This window comes from Parus major, chromosome 11 (genome assembly GCF_001522545.3).
Source record: "Parus major isolate Abel chromosome 11, Parus_major1.1, whole genome shotgun sequence".
Taxonomy (NCBI): Eukaryota; Metazoa; Chordata; class Aves; order Passeriformes; family Paridae; genus Parus; species Parus major.
The window spans coordinates 18,686,780-18,705,738 of NC_031780.1; the positions used below are offsets into that span (position 1 = coordinate 18,686,780).

General features: G+C 43.7%; 2 protein-coding genes and 2 long non-coding RNA genes across 8 annotated transcripts in view; 3 read left to right on the forward strand and 1 right to left on the reverse strand.

Annotated features, from left to right (window-relative positions):
- Nucleotides 1–3,855, forward strand: part of CA7 (carbonic anhydrase 7) — a 9,787-nt gene extending 5,932 nt beyond the window's left edge. The window contains exons 4-7 of the mRNA XM_033517159.1: nt 282–377; nt 615–677; nt 1,652–1,807; nt 2,098–3,855. Coding sequence (XP_033373050.1) covers nt 282–377; nt 615–677; nt 1,652–1,807; nt 2,098–2,220 — 438 coding nt within the window. The 3' untranslated portion in view covers nt 2,221–3,855. The remainder of the gene's footprint in view (nt 1–281; nt 378–614; nt 678–1,651; nt 1,808–2,097) is intronic.
- Nucleotides 3,269–9,764, reverse strand: LOC117244979. Of its 3 annotated transcripts, none has more exons than XR_004499030.1 (3): nt 9,288–9,764; nt 4,719–8,676; nt 3,269–3,355 (listed from the first exon to the last, which is right to left on the reverse strand). It is a non-coding gene; the product is annotated as an uncharacterized LOC117244979 (long non-coding RNA). The 3 variants fall into 3 exon arrangements; XR_004499032.1 differs by lacking the exon at nt 3,269–3,355 and having other exon boundaries at nt 4,377–5,257; nt 5,936–8,676; XR_004499031.1 differs by lacking the exon at nt 3,269–3,355 and having other exon boundaries at nt 4,377–4,812; nt 5,122–8,676.
- On the forward strand, nt 8,547–9,005 carry LOC117244980. Its single transcript, XR_004499033.1, has 2 exons — nt 8,547–8,639; nt 8,829–9,005. It is a non-coding gene; the product is annotated as an uncharacterized LOC117244980 (long non-coding RNA).
- Nucleotides 9,765–9,858: 94 nt separating the features above from the next.
- On the forward strand, nt 9,859–14,641 carry PDP2 (pyruvate dehyrogenase phosphatase catalytic subunit 2). Of its 3 annotated transcripts, none has more exons than XM_015639912.3 (2): nt 9,859–9,964; nt 12,545–14,641. In XM_015639912.3, the coding sequence occupies exon 2, from the start codon at nt 12,590–12,592 to the stop codon at nt 14,189–14,191; it is 1,602 nt and encodes a 533-aa protein (XP_015495398.1). In that variant the 5' UTR covers nt 9,859–9,964; nt 12,545–12,589; the 3' UTR covers nt 14,192–14,641. The 3 variants fall into 3 exon arrangements, with proteins under 3 accessions (XP_015495398.1, XP_015495400.1, XP_015495401.1); XM_015639914.1 differs by having other exon boundaries at nt 9,866–10,070; XM_015639915.3 differs by lacking the exon at nt 9,859–9,964 and adding an exon at nt 10,330–10,898.
- The last annotated feature ends 4,318 nt before the right edge of the window (nt 14,642–18,959 follow it).

Sequence of the window (18,959 nt, forward strand, 5' to 3'; positions counted from 1 at the left end):
GATCACGAGCTGGGGAAGCTTCTGGCAGTTTCTCACAGAAGCCACCCCTGTACCCTCCCACTCCCAAATCCTGGCCATTCCACCCCCGTGTGGGCTGTTACAGGAAACTTGCCTGGTTCCTGCCCACACTCATGGACCTGTCCAAAAGACTGAACTTCTTTGTGTTTCCAGCAATGACACAAAATTGTTCTGTTATGAACAACTGTTAGTGCTGTCAATGAGAAACCACGTTCATAACTTCTATCATTAATTTAATTCTTATTTGCTATTTTTCTTTAAAGCTCCACTTAGTACATTGGAATGCCAGAAAATATGCAACATTTGGAGAGGCAGCAGCAGCTCCAGATGGCTTGGCAGTAGTTGGTGTTTTCTTGGAGGTAAGAATTGCAAAAATAGCATGTTTACATGATAAAAAGCATTATGCTGTAAAGTGTTTGAGGACTATGCCACATATTTAAGAAGTGCTTAAGGAAAACAGATGACTTGCTGGAAGCATTAATGCATTGCAAATTGCTGATAAACTTTGGTAGGAATGTTAAGATTTGGGTAAGAAAACAACACCTAATTAAAGCACAGTTGTAGCCCTTCTTATTTAACCTATTCCATTCTTTTAGATTGGAAAAGAACATGCCAGTATGAACAGACTCACTGATGCTCTGTACATGGTAAAATTTAAAGTAAGTTCTATGTTCTTTAAATTTGCTTCTGGGATAGCCTTTAAAAATCATGCTCATGTACATTTTTGAGACAAAAATGAAAAATCACCCACCCACAGATCCTCCCATAAGTAGAACATAACTGTAGTTGTAGTTTCTTTTTCCCTTCCAAAGTTCATATTATTTTCCTGATCTCAGGTGCCTCACTAGGCTGTGCTGACCCCACTGGTCATCCAGAGGTTCAGCCTTTCCCAAAAAGTCTGAAATCAACAGCTCCCTGACCCCTGAGACTCAGACTCAGCAAAATAATCCTCCTCCATTGAGCCTCAGCTGGCACAAGCTGCCTGTTTGTCTTTGCTGCAGAGCTCTGACAGGGATGATCTCACTGAGGTCCTGAGTTTGTTCCTGAGGTGTTTTCTGAGTGACTGAGACCCTTTTGGATGCTCCTGCAGGCTGGAGAGAGTTGGTTTACACTTGAGGCAATCACTACTTCAGGCAGAGCCTCCTTATATTTCAACCAATCTTTTGGTTGATGTATCTTCCTTTATCAATCCACCTTCCTCTAATTTTAGACTTCAAGGTTTGATTTATTTTTTCTAAAGCAAATATTTACCATAGCAGACAATGACTATGATTTAATTTTTCCTACTAAAATAGATGAGACAGTACTGAGGCAAGGAATTCTGCCATGATATTATCTATAGCTCACACCAAACACTATATACAGAACATACTTCCTGCATTATTTTTGGGCCTGTTGTGAAAAGAGATTAATTTTGATAGATACAATGGTGCAAGACCTCTAAGTCCAGTAAGCCAGCATGAGGCATCACACTTGCCATTTTGGCTAACAGTTATAAAGTAGCCAAACCTTTACAGACTTCTCCTTTCCCCTATTTTTAATGTTGCTTTAACATTTTCTTCTCTTTCAGAGAAGTTATTTTTTAATACTTAAAAGTAAAAGGATATATTTCAAGTCTATTTTCTTTTCCCAGGGAACAAAAGCTCAATTTAGAGGCTTCAACCCTAAATGTCTCCTGCCCTTGAGTCTAGATTATTGGACATATCTTGGTTCTCTGACAACCCCACCCCTTAATGAGAGTGTGACATGGATAGTGCTGAAAGAACCCATCAGAATCTCTGTGAAACAGGTAAATTTCTGATACTCTCTCAGTTCTTGCAGCATTCAATGCTGGATAAGCAAGCAAAGACTGTTTTGTATTGAAATGATGCTAAGTTAAAAGTCTGTGAATATTCAGCCTGTTCAATCCTCAGGGCTTCTGTTATTTTCTGTTAATACTCTTCTAGGACCTTTGCTTAAACCTATTCCATTACCTAATTAAAATATACAGAATATTTCCTTTTAGTCCTTAAAAAAAGAAATTAAAAATTACTGTTGATTGCCCCCTTAAGCAGTGAATTGTTTCCCCTGAACTTCCAGCTGGAGAAATTCCGCATGCTGCTCTTCACTGGTGAGGAGGACCAGAGGATCCAAATGGCCAACAACTTTCGCCCCCCTCAACCTCTGAAGGGGAGAATTGTTCGAGCTTCCTTCAAGGCCTGAAGAAAACTGACAATTGTCCTGAGATATCCAAGAGCTTCCACATGTGAGATACTCTAAACTGAAACTCTGGTCTACAGACCACTCATGGAACACACAAGACAGGCATTTCCATGAACCATCTCCTTGGAGGAGGACAATCTTCCAGCTTTCTGTTTTATTTGAAGTGCTTATTCTTTGGAGAAATGGCATCTCTTTAACCAGCACTATTTAATATAAGGGATAGCTGAGTGAACCAGGTTGTTAACCAAGACCTGAAACTCCATAAAATTAAAATTATATTAAAACTCAATCTGACATAAAATGGAAAATTGTGATCTACTACAGCCGATGGCCACAACCTCTACTTATCTCATTTAATACATGAGGAAACAGTAACCAAGAATTTTGGACAAATATGACTTAAATTTTCCTTACTGATCTGTTGTTACCATTTGCTGAGCTCTGATTTAAAGATTGCTTTCACTTTATTCTTGCTGCCTGATGACACAGAGTGTATGACTAAAAAAAAATTCTTTACTCGCCTCAAGTAGGCCCTGGTATGAAAATTAAATATATAGAAATATATATTTTTAAATCTACTGTCCTAAGATGTTATCTTACAATGAGAAGTAACAATGTAATGCTGTGTTGAAAAGCAGAGCAGTTTACTGCAATGTTATTTAGGTATTTGTCCTTTCAGCCCACGCAGGACATGGGACCACGGCGCCCTGGTCAGGGTCAGTTTGGTTGAAGAGTTCTGCTGCAGTGATCCAGGTGTGTTTTGTGGTCCTCAGATGCTCAGATTCTACCTCAGCTCAGTGCTAAGCTCTGCAATATGACCTCCTTCAGTGTCTGCCCTACAGAGAGCAGGTATTCTGTTTCCTTTAGGGAGCTAACAGGGGTAGATCTGCACTGCTGCACAGACCCTCCCTGCCCCAGGGCTGCCTGGCAGGATGCTCCCTGCACACACGAGTCTTCAGCGCTCCCGAGTCCTCTTACCTCTGCAAAAGCTGCTTTAGAACAGCCATGTGTTGGTTCTGCAGCTCAGTGACAAAATTCTGACTCTGGTACTCAATACTGTGATGTTCTCTGTGACTGCCCATAGTCAATTCCCAGCTCCTTCAGTTCTGGGCCTCACACGGCGTGTTCTGTCTGCCTAGTTCAGGTAGAAATTGCTGATGTTGATCACTTTCCATCAGCTGAGATGGAGAAATCAAAGATGTACAAGGCCAAGGGAAGTGGGGAGAAGGGAGAACAGCAGCTGCTGTGGCTGCTCCCCTTTCTCCAGGGAAGGAAGACATGAGATGTGGAGCACAGTACAAGGAGTGAACGACTGGAATTCTGCTCCTCAAATCTCCATGGTTTTTCTGGTAAGCTGACCTAAAACTTTGTTTCTCAGTTTCCTCTTTTGTAGGAAGAGGGTAACACTGACCTCTACCTCACAGGGCTGTTGTGAGGGCTAATTCAGCATTGTTTTAGATGTGAGACTCTTATCCAGCAGATGCAAAAGGCAATGAAAAATCCTTACAAAATGCAATGGTTTTAGCTATTATGAATGTATTATAAACTTTGCTAGTAATGCAAACTGGTATTGTAGAAACTCTAATGTATCTTAATTTCTTTAACAAATAAAATAAATGAGACTTTAAAATCACATGTGCATATCTTCCTCCTTTATTTTGAGAAGACTCACCTCTCCCTCACTTACAGCATTATCTTTCTTGGATTTTCATTAACAGACATTATGTTTGATGTTTTCAATGGATGCATCTCTTTTGGATCAAGGAAAGCTTTGATTGTTTATCTTCAGTTCTACAGAAACCTTACCTAAACTACTGTGGAATGATCTAAGTACAGATAAGAGTTATGCTTCTCAAGTTTGTGGGCATGTTTTAAAATTCTAGAAATGATTTCTCTTTTTAGTCTATACCACAGTTCTTACTATCTTCTGGGATTAACAGATTTTGTTTCAGCTTAATCCTTTCACTTAAGTTCTGACATACTGTATACCTTGAATGACTTCTTGCCCAGAGTTAAATTACTATAATGACTCTTATATCCCTGTTAAAATTGACATGAAGAGATGCATTCTAAAATGTAAAAAGTCTTTCAAAAACTTCACATTTTAATAGCAAAAAAAAAAAAAGATTAGGGGAAAATTTAAAATTCTTTTCTGATTAAAATAATTAAAATATAATAAATTTTATTTACCATATATACCATAATCAAACTATCCCAGTAGTGCTGCATTAATATTAGTACAGGTGTTCACAAGACAGGTCAAGATCAGCATTTTCAGTATTTTCCTCTCATTTTAGGCATAGGTGTAGGTGCTCCCTGTTTTCTCACAGGAGAAACTGCACTGGAACCTTGTCCAGTTTTCCCAGCTCCAACCCCTCAATCTAAAAAACAGTTTATTTATGCCCAGAATGTGTCTGTGCTGTGACCTTGCACACAGTACTTAAGCTTCTTTGAGGGTGGTTTATTCATGAACAGCAGAAGGTTAATGTTTAGCTTACCTGGCTTTTGTAAAGGCTCAGCCATTACAAAGAGCTTTAAATGCTGCATTGCCCCAAGGTGTTCAGTTCCAGGGAGAAACTGAACTGTACCTTCCTGCAGAAATAAATTTGATTTTGCTTAGAGTGTTGTTTGGGATTTCTTTTTCCAGTTGTTGGATGGAAGAACATGATCTATTTTTTACCATGGAGAGGTAAAATACAAAAGGAAGACTTTTATATTCTTTATTTCTTGAGACCCTGATCCCCCAATAGAAACCCAAAAATATTGTATTGGTTTAATGCACTTCATTTATTTTGAGATTAAATGATTCTAAAACATGAGCTACCCTTATCTTTTACCAAATTGTTGTGTTGAAGGAGAAATGGGAGTTGACTGTAATTATTCCAGCAAGAATTCACTTACCTTCTTCTGGGATTGCAGCAGTCCTGAGGGAGAGAGCAGAGGCCTCACATTCAGGACAGTGACTGAACTTGTGCAGCAGGAAAAGCTGGATTAAAAATGCCATCTAGTGGCTCTCCTTCCCTTTCTTGCCACAATGCTTAAAACAATTGTTAAGGGAAATTCAGTCAAAATACAACAGAGGAGAGAATTTAACTCTAAATAAAGTAAAGATATGAGTGATTGTCATTGTAAACCTCTTGCTGGCTCTGTTTATGTAGTCATTGAAACTCCCTCAGGTAAAAATCCATCTGATAAAAGAAATTCAATAAACCAGTTACAATTTTTTGTTCCTCGTTTCACTGCTGAGCAGAGAGATCCTCTGCTTGGTGAACTGCACACTCTTAACTTTAGCTTTTAAACATTAATAGCTCCTGTTACAGTTCAACTTTGGGGTTTTTACCCAATCTCTTGCAAGCAGAAAACATTTTTAGGCAGTTTCCATCATACAGTTGCTATGATATAGCAGATTTATAACAACATGTTTCATGATAAGGATAAATTAATCCAAATACAAGAATTGGGGAAAAGTTTTGCAAGGTACCTCAATACCAGATAGTGCTTTTGGCAGAGTTCAAAGGTCAGAAAGATAAAAAAAGGGAGCATTTCAGGAAAAAACAGAGATAAGCCTGAAGAAAATGGGGTGTTATCTTAAACATCAGTGTAGCTGCTTTCCTCTGAATTCCTCTGCCTGCAGAAGCAGCCATTTAGTAACAGCACTGAGCATCACTCTCTGCTCTGCCTGGGAGAGCAGGGTCTCACACTTTTTCTCACTTACCCTGAGGAAAGAACAGCAGAGGATGAAACCTGACTTGCACAGAACTATTTCCAACTTGCTCAGCTGTAAGGCAGGGAACTTTCACTCCTCTGATGTTCCATTTATGTTGCTACCTGCACTGCATTTGAAATGTAGTAAAATTTCAGCACCTTACTCCAGGTTGTGAACAGCAACATAGTAATGCAAATAATTTCATTTCATATCAACACAGTGGAATATTAAATACAGCAATTTAGGAGCCAGCTCACCCTTCTTGTCTGTTGGAGGAGGAGAAGGTGGAAGGAGCAGAGGAAAGGAATAGAATCACTTTTTACACATGAACACTTCTTCCCAAGCCACAAGACTTTCCTGGACTTGAAGTTGGTCTTGGACTGACCCCAAGAAATGTAAATTTACTTTTCAAGTGGCACAGAACCTTAATGAACATTTTTTTAACTTAAACAAATTTTTAAGCACCATCCAATAAAAATGATCCATGTGGCATTCAGATCCTATTACAGCAACTGGAAAGACCTTTGCACCAGTGCAATTACTTTGACTTAAACTGGGTCTTCGGATTAACCCCTTCAGCTCCAGACACTGCCAAGCCTCTGCTGCAACAGCAAAGGCTAAATGAAGCTGGAGAGCTGGAATGGCACCTTTCCTACAATTGTTCATGGTGTTTACCTCTGTTCATTGATGTTTCTTGCCTTCTTTCCTAGCCTTTGAGGTTTTGGTTTAGATTACTTAGGAAGATCAGACTGGAAGCAGCTGTAACCAAACTAGAAAATGCACTTGCTCTAACAGACCTAGAGCCTCCTTCATTTTTCTATTTGTTTGTGGCTTTTGTTTGTTTATAGTAAGAGACTCCTGCATCTGCAGTGCCAATTTGCCTTTTGTGAAAATGCAAAATTTCTTATACAGCAGAAGAAATGTCTGTCATTATTCACAGGGCAGGATACAGCCAGCAAACAGGGAACATTCTTGAAAGTGCTCAGCAGGAAAATGTTTTGTGGCCTGGTGCTGTTTCCTTTCCAAAAGCTGGTTATTAGACTGTAGAGCTTTTTGTGCAAAAAGCACAAAATTCAGTCTGTGTTCACTGAGATGGGCTGGAGAGACAGTTTGTTCAAAGGACCCACCTTCCTCTGCATGCCCAAAAGTTTCCAAAGGGTTTGTATTTCTTGCTGTTTTCTAATCTGTATCAGATTAGACTCTGTAGGTTGAGTCTCTTTATTGCTTCTGAAGACTAGGAGAGTACTTTTAGTAGTAGTTCACCACTTTTCTTTGGATTCAAATTTTTGCTGGTCAGCCTTTTGACTAAAGGATTAGCTATTTATTAGAAACATTAGTCCAACTTTTAACTTGCTTTCTTAGGGATACCTGGCTTATTTGGTGTTTCTGATCTTTCTGCGTCCCCATAACAAGAAATGTTTACAAAGCATCAGAATTTCATGAATATCAGTGAGGTCATGGAAAGTAATCCATGACAGCACCTTCTGTGAAGGCAGTGAGGATGAGGGGCAGCTGTTTGCAGCCTCTGGAAGCAGATGTTTAAATTGCCCCAAAGTAGCCACGGCCAGTTGTCCAAACGAACAAGCAGGGGGAAAAATAATGTTCCATGGGAAAGAAGGAAACCCCAAATAGTGCAGTCTGGCCTAAACAAGAACACAGAAATGAGTTCAAGAATGTATTTCCACAGAAAACCAGAGTTGCTGACTGTACAAGTCAGCAGATAAGATTGTTCCTTGAAAAAAAAAATCTAAATACAGGATCTGCTATATTTTAACCTACAGCTGCACCTTAATACAATAGCTGGAATTAGACTTGTTTTCTTATAACTACAGGTAAGGATTTCCTCTGGCACAGGACTAAACTTTACTCACCTACAATCAGCAAAGTCAAAACCAAACCTGAGTTTTATTTAAAGAAACTTATGTTCTAATTTTTTCAATGCAAATTAAGAACATAGAACACTATGGCAACCAAGCACCCTTGCTACAGACATTTGCCATTTTTATGAGATATTCCTAAATCCAAAAACCCTGCAAGCCTGAGCAATACCATTTCTTTCCTCAGATCATATCAGAGAGTAGCATTTCTACTATTTTTTCCTTTAATTATATATCACTTCAGTTCATCAGCATAGTCAAGCAGTCCAAAGCAGACTCTAAATCACAATTCAAGCTGATATTCAGCCCTGTCAATTACCTTCAATATGGTATTCCTTCCAGTGTTTATAGCACATGGAGTGAAAGGGACATCTCCTGCAGGACTGCTAATTGTTTCACCTTCATTTACCATGGTTCCTAAGTCACTCCAGCTTATGCATATGAATTTACGAAATTACTGCATGAACATGTGAGCAATAAGTTACAGCTTTCAGCTGAAAACAAGCATTTAACCACGGTGGGAGCACAGAAACTCAGAGCATCCAGGTTCGTTTTCAGGCTGCTGTGTGAGGCTTTATCAGTTTTGTAAATGGTACAAAAGCTGAAAATTGGTAGGGCAGAAGGAAGAATCATTGAATATCCTGAGTTGGAAGGGATCCACAAGCATGATCGAGTCCAGCTCCTGTCCCTGCCCAGCCACCCCAGCCTGTGGATCCCCGGAGCGCTGCCCAAGGGCTCCTGGAGCTGCGGCAGCCTCGGGGCTGTGCCCATTCCCTGGGGAGATGCCAAAGCTGCTGCTGGTGTATCTGAGCGCTGGACAGAGCAGAGAGATGCAGGTAAGGGCTGCTGTGGCTGTCCTCTTTCAGTTCAGATCTGTCAGGCAGATAAAATAATTACGTCAAATTTAAGGTGTTTGCACGTGCTAAAATGTTGCTCCTAATTTTTTTTTTAAGATGACCTATTTTTTTGTATGCCCGTCCATGCAACATGAAACTGTTTTTTTTGTTTTTTTTTAATAAAAACAGGAAACAAGTGAAAGCTCAGAGTCATTGAAGATGATCGGCATCTTTCCACATGAAATAACCTGGGAACATGCTTATCTCATCTAGGATACCTGCACCACATCATTCAACTAAAAGTTCTTCAGTACAAGAAGCCAGGCAAATTAAACAATGCACTGATAATATCAAAGCCTCTTAAAACTTGCGAGCCTCTGTTTTTGCAAAAATGATCGTTAGAGGTTTTAAAGCAGGGATATTTAGTAACCACTGCGTTAACAGCACTAACTACTGATTAACCACCATGCACTTTGCGCCCATTCCTTCCCTCGTTACCGGGCTTAGAACCGATCGGTGGAAATGTTAACCGAGACAAGCAGTCATATAAAACCCAAAAACCGAGGAGTCAGCAAAACAAACCCTTTTGTTCTCCATAATTTATACGGCGAGTTAATAACGAAAGAGCTTTGTGATTTTGAGCCTCACCAGCCGGTGTCCTCAGCGCTGAAGGGTGTGGAATCGTACTGGAAGAAAACCCGAAAAGCCGAGGGGTCCTCCCTCAAGGAGACAGCGTGGTTTTGAATGTTACTGAGGAAGGAATCCGTGCTGGTGCTTTTTCGTCCCAACACGTGTCACTCGCTGCCTTTCTGCTCACGTTATTGTGCTGCCCGAGGCGCCGGGCGAGCCGCGGGGACGGGGAGCGAGGGGGGCCGGGGAGCGAGGGGGGCCGGAGCGGCCCCTCAGCCCGGACGGTACCGGGGAGCGGGGCGGGAAGAAGCGGTCCCTCGGTCCCTCAGCCCGGGCGGTGCCGGGGAGCGAGGCGGTGCCGGAGCGGCCCCTCAGCCCGGGCTGTGGCGGGGAGCAGGGTGGGAAGGAGCGGCCCCTCGGCTCGGCCCCTCAGCCCGGGCGGTGCCGGGGAGCGGGGCGGGAAGGAGCGGGGCGGGAAGGAGCGGCCCCTCGGCTCGGCCCCTCAACCCGGGCGGTGGCGCCATGGCCGCACCCGCCGCGCACAACATGGCGGAGGGGCGGGGCCGCGCCCGCCCCGCCGTGTCCTGACGGGAACCCGGGGCGGGTTGGGCGGCGGGACTGTCGGTCAGCACCGTCCCTCAGCCCCGCCGGGGGCAGCGCGGGGCCGGCCGGTGCGAGTGGCGGCTGCTCGGCCGGTGGGTGCGCCCGGGGCGGGGGACGGGGCGGGCAGAGAGAGGCCGCCGTGCCGGGGCACAGGGAGCGGAGCCGGGCCGGGCCTGGCGGCTGTGCGGAAGCGGGGAGGTGGGAGCTGTGCGGGGCACGGGCTGCGGCGGCCGTGGGGTCGGTGTGGGGTGGGGGTGTGCGGGGTACGGGGTGTGTGTGCAGGGTGTGTGTGAGGGGCAGGGGGTGTGTGTGTGTCCGGGACAGGCGTGTGGGGGCCGCACGGTGTTGGGGAGCAGAAGGGGTCTGTGTGTCGGTGAGTGGGGCTGAGGCAGTGCGGAGCTGGCGGGATTGTCGGTGTGTGCCGGATGGGTGTGGGCAGTGTCAGGAGGATGAGTGATGGGACTGCGGGGATCGCAGAGGGGCTGTAAATCCAAATGTACCGGGTATCTGTTATTTCCTTGGAAAAGCGGGCGGTGCTGCGCTGTGCGGTCCGGCAGCTGCGGGCTGTGCCGGGGCTGGCCGGGCCCCGCTGGGACACCGCGTCCCCGGGGAGGCAGTGCCGGGGAGAGACTTTATGTAATAATTGGCTCTTACATAAGGGTCTTTAGCACACCGCTTTAATTAGCACCGCTACCGGGAGCGTCCCGAGCAGCAGCGTCGGCTGGGGAGGACCCCGAGGACGGAAGGCAGAGAGCGGGGCTGGCTCACAGCTGCTCCAGGGCTCGTCAGCGCTAACCCGACCTTAGGCAAGCGCAGGGCTAAGCGGTGTTAGTGACTCTGCTGCTGGGGGGAAACCACAGCGCCTGGCGCTGTCAGCCAGCCGGTGTGAACGGGGGAGCTTCCTTTAAAAATACCGCTTCAGTCGGCTTTTTCATCAAATAAAGTCATCCTCGTTGCAATCTCGCGTGGCTGAGAGGGGCAGGAAGAGAAAGAAGGAAAAACAGGGCAGGGAATGGACTGAAAAAGGTTGGCAAACCTTGGCTTGTCTTGTGCTGTGGGTGGTTTTGGGGTTTAGCTGTTGCTGTAGTTGGTAGTGTCAGCTGTCTTCCTGTTATGTTGGTTGTGTTCTTTCTGTAGGACAACAAAAGGCATTGTGTGTGTTGGGAGATGCAGTGTCCCAGGAGACTTGGACAGTGAAGTGGCACTGCCTTTTCCATCTGCTCTCCTGACATCAGCAGTGAAATTATGCTGTGTCTTTGCCTGTTCTCACCAGGTCTCCAGAATCATAGTGGTGGGGTGTGTTGGAATGCTTGTCTGCTCTTTTCTGCGTTAAGTATGGGTAGCACACCTCAGAAATGTTTTGTGATACATTCCTTTGGGTTTCAAACAGGATTTCAGCAGCTCTTGGGTTGTATCAGTAGGTCTTCTATTTAGAATAGCTCAAGGTGACTTTTACTTCCTGCTGATTTCTTGGAAACATTTCCACTCATCTGATCTAGCTGGTTTCTTGTTATTTCTTGTGAAGTGCCCTGCTAAAAAACCGGTGTTGTAGCAATAGGTAGTGTCTTTGGCCTGAGCAAGTGGTGTCACAGGCCACCTCAAAGTGTTTGAAAGCTTACAGAGAACTCTCTTGTTCTCAGTGGCTGCTAGTGGGATCTTTTGGGAGTACTTGTTCTTGCAGTGCTGCCATATGGTGAGTTTTTGAAGTCCATGGGGCAAAATTCGGTTGTGAGTGAACATCTGGTTGTATTTAGCAATATCCCACAGCTGGAATACCTTATTGAAAGCAGGAGACAATGTGAGGACCTCTCCCATGGCGACTGAAGAGCTTCAGCTGCTGAAGTGCCCGAGGTTTCAGTGCTGTTGGCAGCAGAGATCTTCCCTGCAGTTTGTTCTAATTGCCCTCCAAATGAACAAGCCAAATTGTGAACCTGTAAAAGTTGTCAATGTGTTATAGCTTTCACTGCACCAGAGTGCACAATGCTCTGAAAAAGCAGGAATTAGCCAGCAGTAGAATCTGCCTTCAGCTGTGTAAAAGATCCTGTCTGCCTGAGGGTTGGTTAAGACCTTGAAGGTAAAAAAAAGAACAGCTGAGCTTATAAGCTGTAACAGAATTGGAAAGGTAGACTGGCTTGTTCTAGCTGTGAGGATCATGGTAGCTCACATAAATCATTAACTGGCCACAGCTCTCAATCTTTCCACTGGGTTTAAGTACTTATCTTCTCTTGGGTTTGAAGTTTTGGGTCTATTAATGGAGTTGTACTCTAGCAGGCTTTTTTGAGTGTTGTGCAATAATTGTCACTTAAGTCCCAATTTTCAAGCCCATTGGATCTGTTTGTTCTGTGTTGTGTGAGATGAGGCTTTTTGTTGTACCGTTTACAGTAATATTTCTTGTAATGTTGCCATTTCTTTTTGCCACAATGAGGAAAAAGCTCTGTCTGGAAAGTAAAAAAAAAAATCCTTTCTGATAGATTAAAAGGAGCAGTCATATCCTTGGTTATAATTAAGTGAAGGAAATTGTATCACTTTTAAGATGCTTTTATCTATAGCAATCTCTTTTGGAAAAAAGTTCTGAATATTTTTGAGAGCTCTAGATGTGCTTTTGTACTTCTATGTGGAAAGCTTCTTAGGAACTTTTTAATTACTTTCCCTCTCCTACATTTACATTCCAGGCTGCAAGGACATTCCGTGTTACTGAAGGAAGGTGCTCCATTACCATGTCAAGAACTGTATCATCCTGGATTTTAAGCTCAGCCAGAAGCAGCCTTGTTTCACTAGGGAAGGGACGTTGGTACTCCATCTGTATCCCAAATAGAAACAAGATCAAATGGAAGCTCATTTTCTCCAAAACACATCCCTGCCCTGCTGGGAGCTGCAGCTTAGACAGAACTTTCTCCTTTCCCAAAGCATTCCGACACACTTCCACCGAAGAAGAACATTTTTCCTTCCAGTTATCTCCGGCACAAATCAACCACATCCTCAGAGCAGGGGAACTATCCCACAGAACGCTGGATTTGAATGGCAAGAGTGCAAATTCCGTGCTGAGGTTTGAAAGCAACCAGCTGGCCTCCAACAGCCCCATAGAGGACCGGCGGAGCGCGGCCACGTGCCTGCAGACGGCGGGGATGATGTTCGGAGTGTTCGACGGCCACGCGGGCGCCGCCTGCGCCCAGGCCGTGAGCGAGAGGCTCCTGCACTACATCGCCGTGTCCCTCATGCCCCGCCACAGCCTGGAGGAGATCGAGCTGGCCGTGGAGGCCATGAAACCAGTGAGGCCCATCCTGCAGTGGCACAGGCATCCCAGCGATGTGGAGTACCAGGAAATCAGCTCGCAGTACTTTGAGAACCTCCGCGTGTACTGGCAGCACCTGCTGGACCTGGACGCTGAGCCGGGCTTTAGTTTGGAAGAAGCCATGATTTGTGCTTTCAAAAGGTTAGACTCAGACATATCACTGGAAGTTCAGGCTCCTCAGGAAAATGAGCTGATGAGAAATATTGCCCTGCAAGTAGCTTTTTCTGGTGCAACAGCCTGTGTAGCTCACGTTGACGGTGTTCACCTACACGTGGCAAACACCGGTGACTGCAGAGCGGTTTTAGGGATCCGTGAAGAAGATGGAACGTGGTCTACCCTCCCTCTAACCCGAGACCACAATGCCTATGATGAATTTGAAATTAGAAGATTGAAGAGGGAACATCCTAGATCTGAGGAGAAAACCCTATTTGTGAATGACAGATTACTGGGGATTCTTATGCCCTCCAGAGCTTTTGGAGATGTGCAATTAAAATGGAGTAAAGAACTGCAGCACAGCATTCTCGAGAACAGCTGTGATGTTGAGGCTCTAAACATTTATCAGTACGTTCCTCCAAACTACCATACCCCCCCTTACTTAACTGCAGAGCCTGAAGTCACATACCACAAGTTAAGAAGCAAGGATAAGTTTCTCGTTATTGCTTCGGATGGGCTCTGGGAGATGCTGAGCAATGAGAAGGTTGTAAAACTTGTTGCTGGACACCTTACAGAACTCAACATGCACAAACCACCGCTGACTTTTAAGAAGCCAGTTAATTTGGGTTATATGCACAACTTGTTGCTGCAGAGGAAGAGCAAAGGCCTGGCCTCCCTGGACCAGAACATCGCCACCCATCTGATCCGGCACGCGATCGGCAGCAACGAGTACGGCGAGGTGGACCAGGAGAAGCTGGCTGCCATGCTGACCCTGCCTGAGGACCTGGCCAGGATGTACAGGGACGACATCACAGTCACTGTGGTGTACTTCAACTCAGAAACCATTGAAGATTACTACAGGAACCACAAGTAGAGCCTTGCACTGCTGCAGTTCAATACCACTAGAGAACTTCAATACTGAACCTTTCCTCTTGCTCTCTGGTAGTCTGGCTGCTACCAGTGTCTCCAAGTTGTTCTGTTTCCATGTCTTTTTTTTGTTACTTACTGGCTTTGAAAATAACTTTCTAAAAGGTGAAATTTCCCTGGGTTTCCAGGTTTGTATACACTGAAGAAAAATGTTTTCATAAAACCTCACTGAAATGTGACAGAGCTAAAAATTGTGGACCAGTTCTGATTCCATGAGAACCTCTGGTAAAACTTTCCAATGAACAAACAAGGTAGATTTCATTGATGCTAGTACAGTTTAATAGAGGTGGGTAATAGGTGTAGCTGCATGGAGTGTCAGGCTCTGCTCTTGTGGAGAATGAGTGGCATCCTATTGAAGCACTGTAACTGAATTAAATAAATTAACTATCAAACCTGCTTTGGATGTGTCGTATTTTAAAAAAATTGCCCCATATCTATAAAACAACATGAAAGAGGGCTGTTGGAAGAGCCCTGGGATTGTCAGATGTCTTTCCTGACTCTCTTCCTTAAGCAAGGGAAAAGTTGTATCTTCTTGTGCAGCTCTTGTCAAGTGGGAATTCATATTCTCTTTATTCGGTGTGACAGCTTAGAGTTCAAACACTTGAGAGTCTTCACAATTCCCTGTTCAGGATTTTACAGTACTAGACTTAAAACATTTGAGTGTTTCACTTAAACAATGTACACTTCATTAAGTATTGATCTATGAAGTGCTGTGCATCAAATCCACCAACTGTAATTAAATACAGTTTAATAAACTAAACTGTAATTTAAATTTTGTCAGATCTAGAAGTTCAGAAATTCACTTAAAAGTAAATACAGTGAAAAGAGAGCACCTTTCTCTCCAGATTTAACTTAGAAGAAATAACAGTGCTGATACTTCTCCAAAGTAGGTTTAATCTTTCATTCTTGCTTTTCTTTACAGGTACAGAGTTATTTTCCCTAATGAATGTATGTTTTAGTCTCTGAACATGCACAAAAGTGTATCTTACAATGGTTTTCTTTTATACTGAGCTTTCCAGAGTGCCATCCAAGCTTGCAAATCAGCTTTTACATCTTGTATTTTCTGGTGCCTCTTCCTTGTTTACACTCAGCAGGAAGTGTTTCCCACAAGGATGTGCACACTGGGAATATAGACCTGTTTACTGTTATTGCTGCTGAGTAAGAACTCTTGTGGGTGCAGCAGAGGCAATAAAAACACTGCTTTTTTTCTTAATGTCACTTAAAGGCATTATCCTTCTACCATTTAGCAGATGAAAAAGTTATTTTTTTTTCTCAGGATCTTAAGTAGACAAGGTCATGGGGATTAAATTGTGGATTTGGGGTTCTTTGTGTACTTTTCCTTATACTTAAAATTTGACTGTACACATGCTTTTGGCTATTCAGGATTGACTGTAATTCAGTGCTACAACTGCAGTCACTAAATGCATCCCTAAACTTCTGAATTTACTGTTTTGTTTTGTCTAGTACATACTGGAATACATCCAGCCACTCAACCTGAAGGCAGATTCACTGAGTAGGTCTGATTCCCTCGATACCAACAAACCAGGATTTACCTCAGGAATTCTGCCCCTGAGCTCTGGGTGGTAAGAGCTGCAGGCTGACTTTGGATTTGTGCCAGCTGTTGCAGAGGTTGCTGTTTTTGTAAGTAAAAATACTCCTTTCACACATAAAACTAATCTTTTTAATTGGATGAAAGGCAGTGTTTCGGTTGCTGCACTGGAATGTAGCTCCCAGGGAAAAATGCCAGGTTCCAGCTCAGAGAACACAAATGTTCCACCTGGGGTAGAAATAAACAGCTCGAGTTTGCTGAAGTGTTTGGGGGTTCTCCACAATGAAAACAACTCTTAATCAATGAAAGTAAAGACATCTTGACACTATTGAGGTTCCATTAAATTACCCAGGTAGCACAGGGGACACGAGTTCACTGGCCAAAATATCCAAACTGGGCTTTAGTTAAATTTGACACTTACAGAAAGTTATTTTAGCTTTGATATGTATGTGTTCATCAGCAGTTAAAGCATCATTGTAACATTCAAAATGTTGTAATTGTCTTAAAATAATGCAAAACTCCCCTACAAGAAACAATAAATCCTTAAATAGGATAATCCTTAATAGACCAGTAGCCAGGCAAGTGCTGTACTTAGTCTTTGAGGCTTAACTTTATTCCCATTAATTCCAAATATTTATCTGTTCTTGGAGAGGTAAAAGTGTTTGGGACTGATTTCTTCTAGAAGAAGATAGTTGTCTAAAATTGAGGAAGTTTTTTGGTGTTAAGTTGAAGAGAGGCTCTGTGTTCAGAGCTGTGGTTGTGATCTGTGCACACCTTTTGGCAGGTTTGTCACTCTGCTGCTGTGTGCTCTCTGCTGCCTCTGGGTCTCAGAGGATGCTCTCACTGAAGCTCATTAACATCCTTAAGGAAAAAGGTGACTGGGAGCCAGAAGTTGGGGCAGACAAGAATAATTATGGTTTTTATTTGGGTTAAGGAAACTTATCTGGCACTTTAACTCTTAAATAGAAAAAAATGACATAGCTTGATGAGTTGGATTTTTTTTTTTTAATTAAACAGTGCAGAAGGGGAAACTGGTCAGGAGGCAATGTTTCAAGTTATATGGGCAGAAGATGAGTGGTAATAAAGCACACTTCCCATGCCTCCCTGCTGAAATTTTGGAGCCAATCCTATAGGGAGTTGTTCCAGGGGGGGTAGATTAGTCCAGATTCTGGCTTTGTGCTTCTAAACCAGCCCAGCGGTTCTCTCTGTGGAAGAATCTCTTCCCACCTACAGGTGACTGCAGGGCTTTGGGAGCCAGAATCCTGCTGGGGGTCCTGAGCTCCTTGGGCATTTGTGCTCCTTTCTATTTGTGTTCAGCTGCTTTGGTTTGTCCCCTCTGAAATGGATTTGGTTGCTTTGAGGTGGCTCTTACAGCACAACTTCACTCTCCACCGTTCTGTGTTGGTTTTCTTAGCAAGCAGAATTCCCATTTCAGTGCATTGCTGGATAATCCTTGCTTTGGTACCTGCAGAGCCGGCCTTGGCCAGACGATGTCACCTGAGCTTTGCAAAAGGATTTCTGTGCTGTGACCAGAGTCTCCTTGCCCTTACTTTTCATAACATAAATTTCAGATGCTCTTGAAAACAGAGAAACAACCAAACAGCTACACACATCTTAAAAATTCTATTTGATTTATTAATACTTCGAACTTATGAACTGGGTAATCTGAGCAAGAGTTTGATTAATTATTTTTCAAGACCAAGTTTGAATGGCCCAAGTACCCTAAGGGTTTTTGGAACAGTCTCCTTGTCCTGGCACCATGAGGTACAAGAACATGTGAGTGAAGCCAAGACACACCTGCCTGGGCTTCCTGGAGAGCCTGCAGAGAGGAAAAGATGCTTCCAGAGCTGGGGAAATCTTTGCTTTAGCCATAACCCCAGTGTCTCCTCTGCTGCTGTGCAGCTCCAGCTGCAGCACCACAGCTCCCCAGGGCCATGGTTTAGGTTAAAACATTTTCATCTGGACAAACTTCCAGTCTGGGAATTGCACTGGAATGCTCCTGGAGGAATGGGGATGCACTGTTAGTCTGGCTGTTCACAGAGATGTCTGGCTCCAGCCTCGTTGTCAGCTGGCATTCTTGAGTAAAATGAGTGTTCCCCCACCCTTTACCCTTTCCTTTAATCTCCAATTCTTTTTTTTTCAGACATAGTTTCCTGCATTGGGTGCAACTTACCAAAACTTGCATTTTCTGTGTATTCTTGCTGTCACATTTCCCACAGGCCTCTCCCCCTCCTGTTCCTGTTACCCCACGTTATTACATTTTCTGATTGCTGTTCTGAGCAACTACATCAAATAAAGGGGCAACACTGTCATTTTAGAGCAATATGAGAAGAGGGACGTGACTTTGTTCCACACAGGAGGTTGAGGGAATTCCAGAGTGTGACCAGGTGTGGTTTCAGCCAGGTGCACAACCTTGTGAATAACCCAAAATTCCACAGAAAAGCTTCTCCCACTGTTTGCTGCTGTCACAGCAATGCAGAATGAACACAATAAACACCACCCATCTGAAGTGCTGGGGGACAGAGGAGTAACTTTGTCCTCATTGTTATTTGATAAAAGTAATGCATCATCCTCTTAGACCAACTTTACCTTTTGTGCAATCCCAAACTTCAGCCTGGGATTTGTCTGAGTCTGTTTCTAACCCCTTACCATGAAAATCAAATAACCAGGCAATCAGTGGAACTCAGCTGAAGGATAAAGATGCTGAGCAGTGGTGGAGCAGGGTAAAGTTGTGAACTTTGAAGCAGGTCCTTCTTGGACTTGCTCCACACATGGCCTTGGGCTGGGCTCTGATCTCAAACCCATTTGGAGTCTTTGCTAACCAGATCTCTTCTGTTCTCTCACTTTATTAGAAGTGAAATCCAGTCATTTGGCCAGGTTTTCAGGGGAAATAATAGGTCATGATTAAAATGTTCCAGGGTTGGGGCTAATGTTGCATCCTCCTGTCTTAAAAAAAATATTGAATAGTTATTTCTGTTTGGAACCATATATAAAACAAATAAAATCAGTGCATCCAGCCCTAATTCTGATGTGCCATGCATTCAGGAACCTGCTTTTTGCCAGGGGTTTTCTCTGCTGTGAAATCCCAAGGCAGGCACACAGAACCTTCCTCTCACTTGCAGAATTCAGTTTATTAATAAGAGATAATTGCTGTGTTATTGAAACT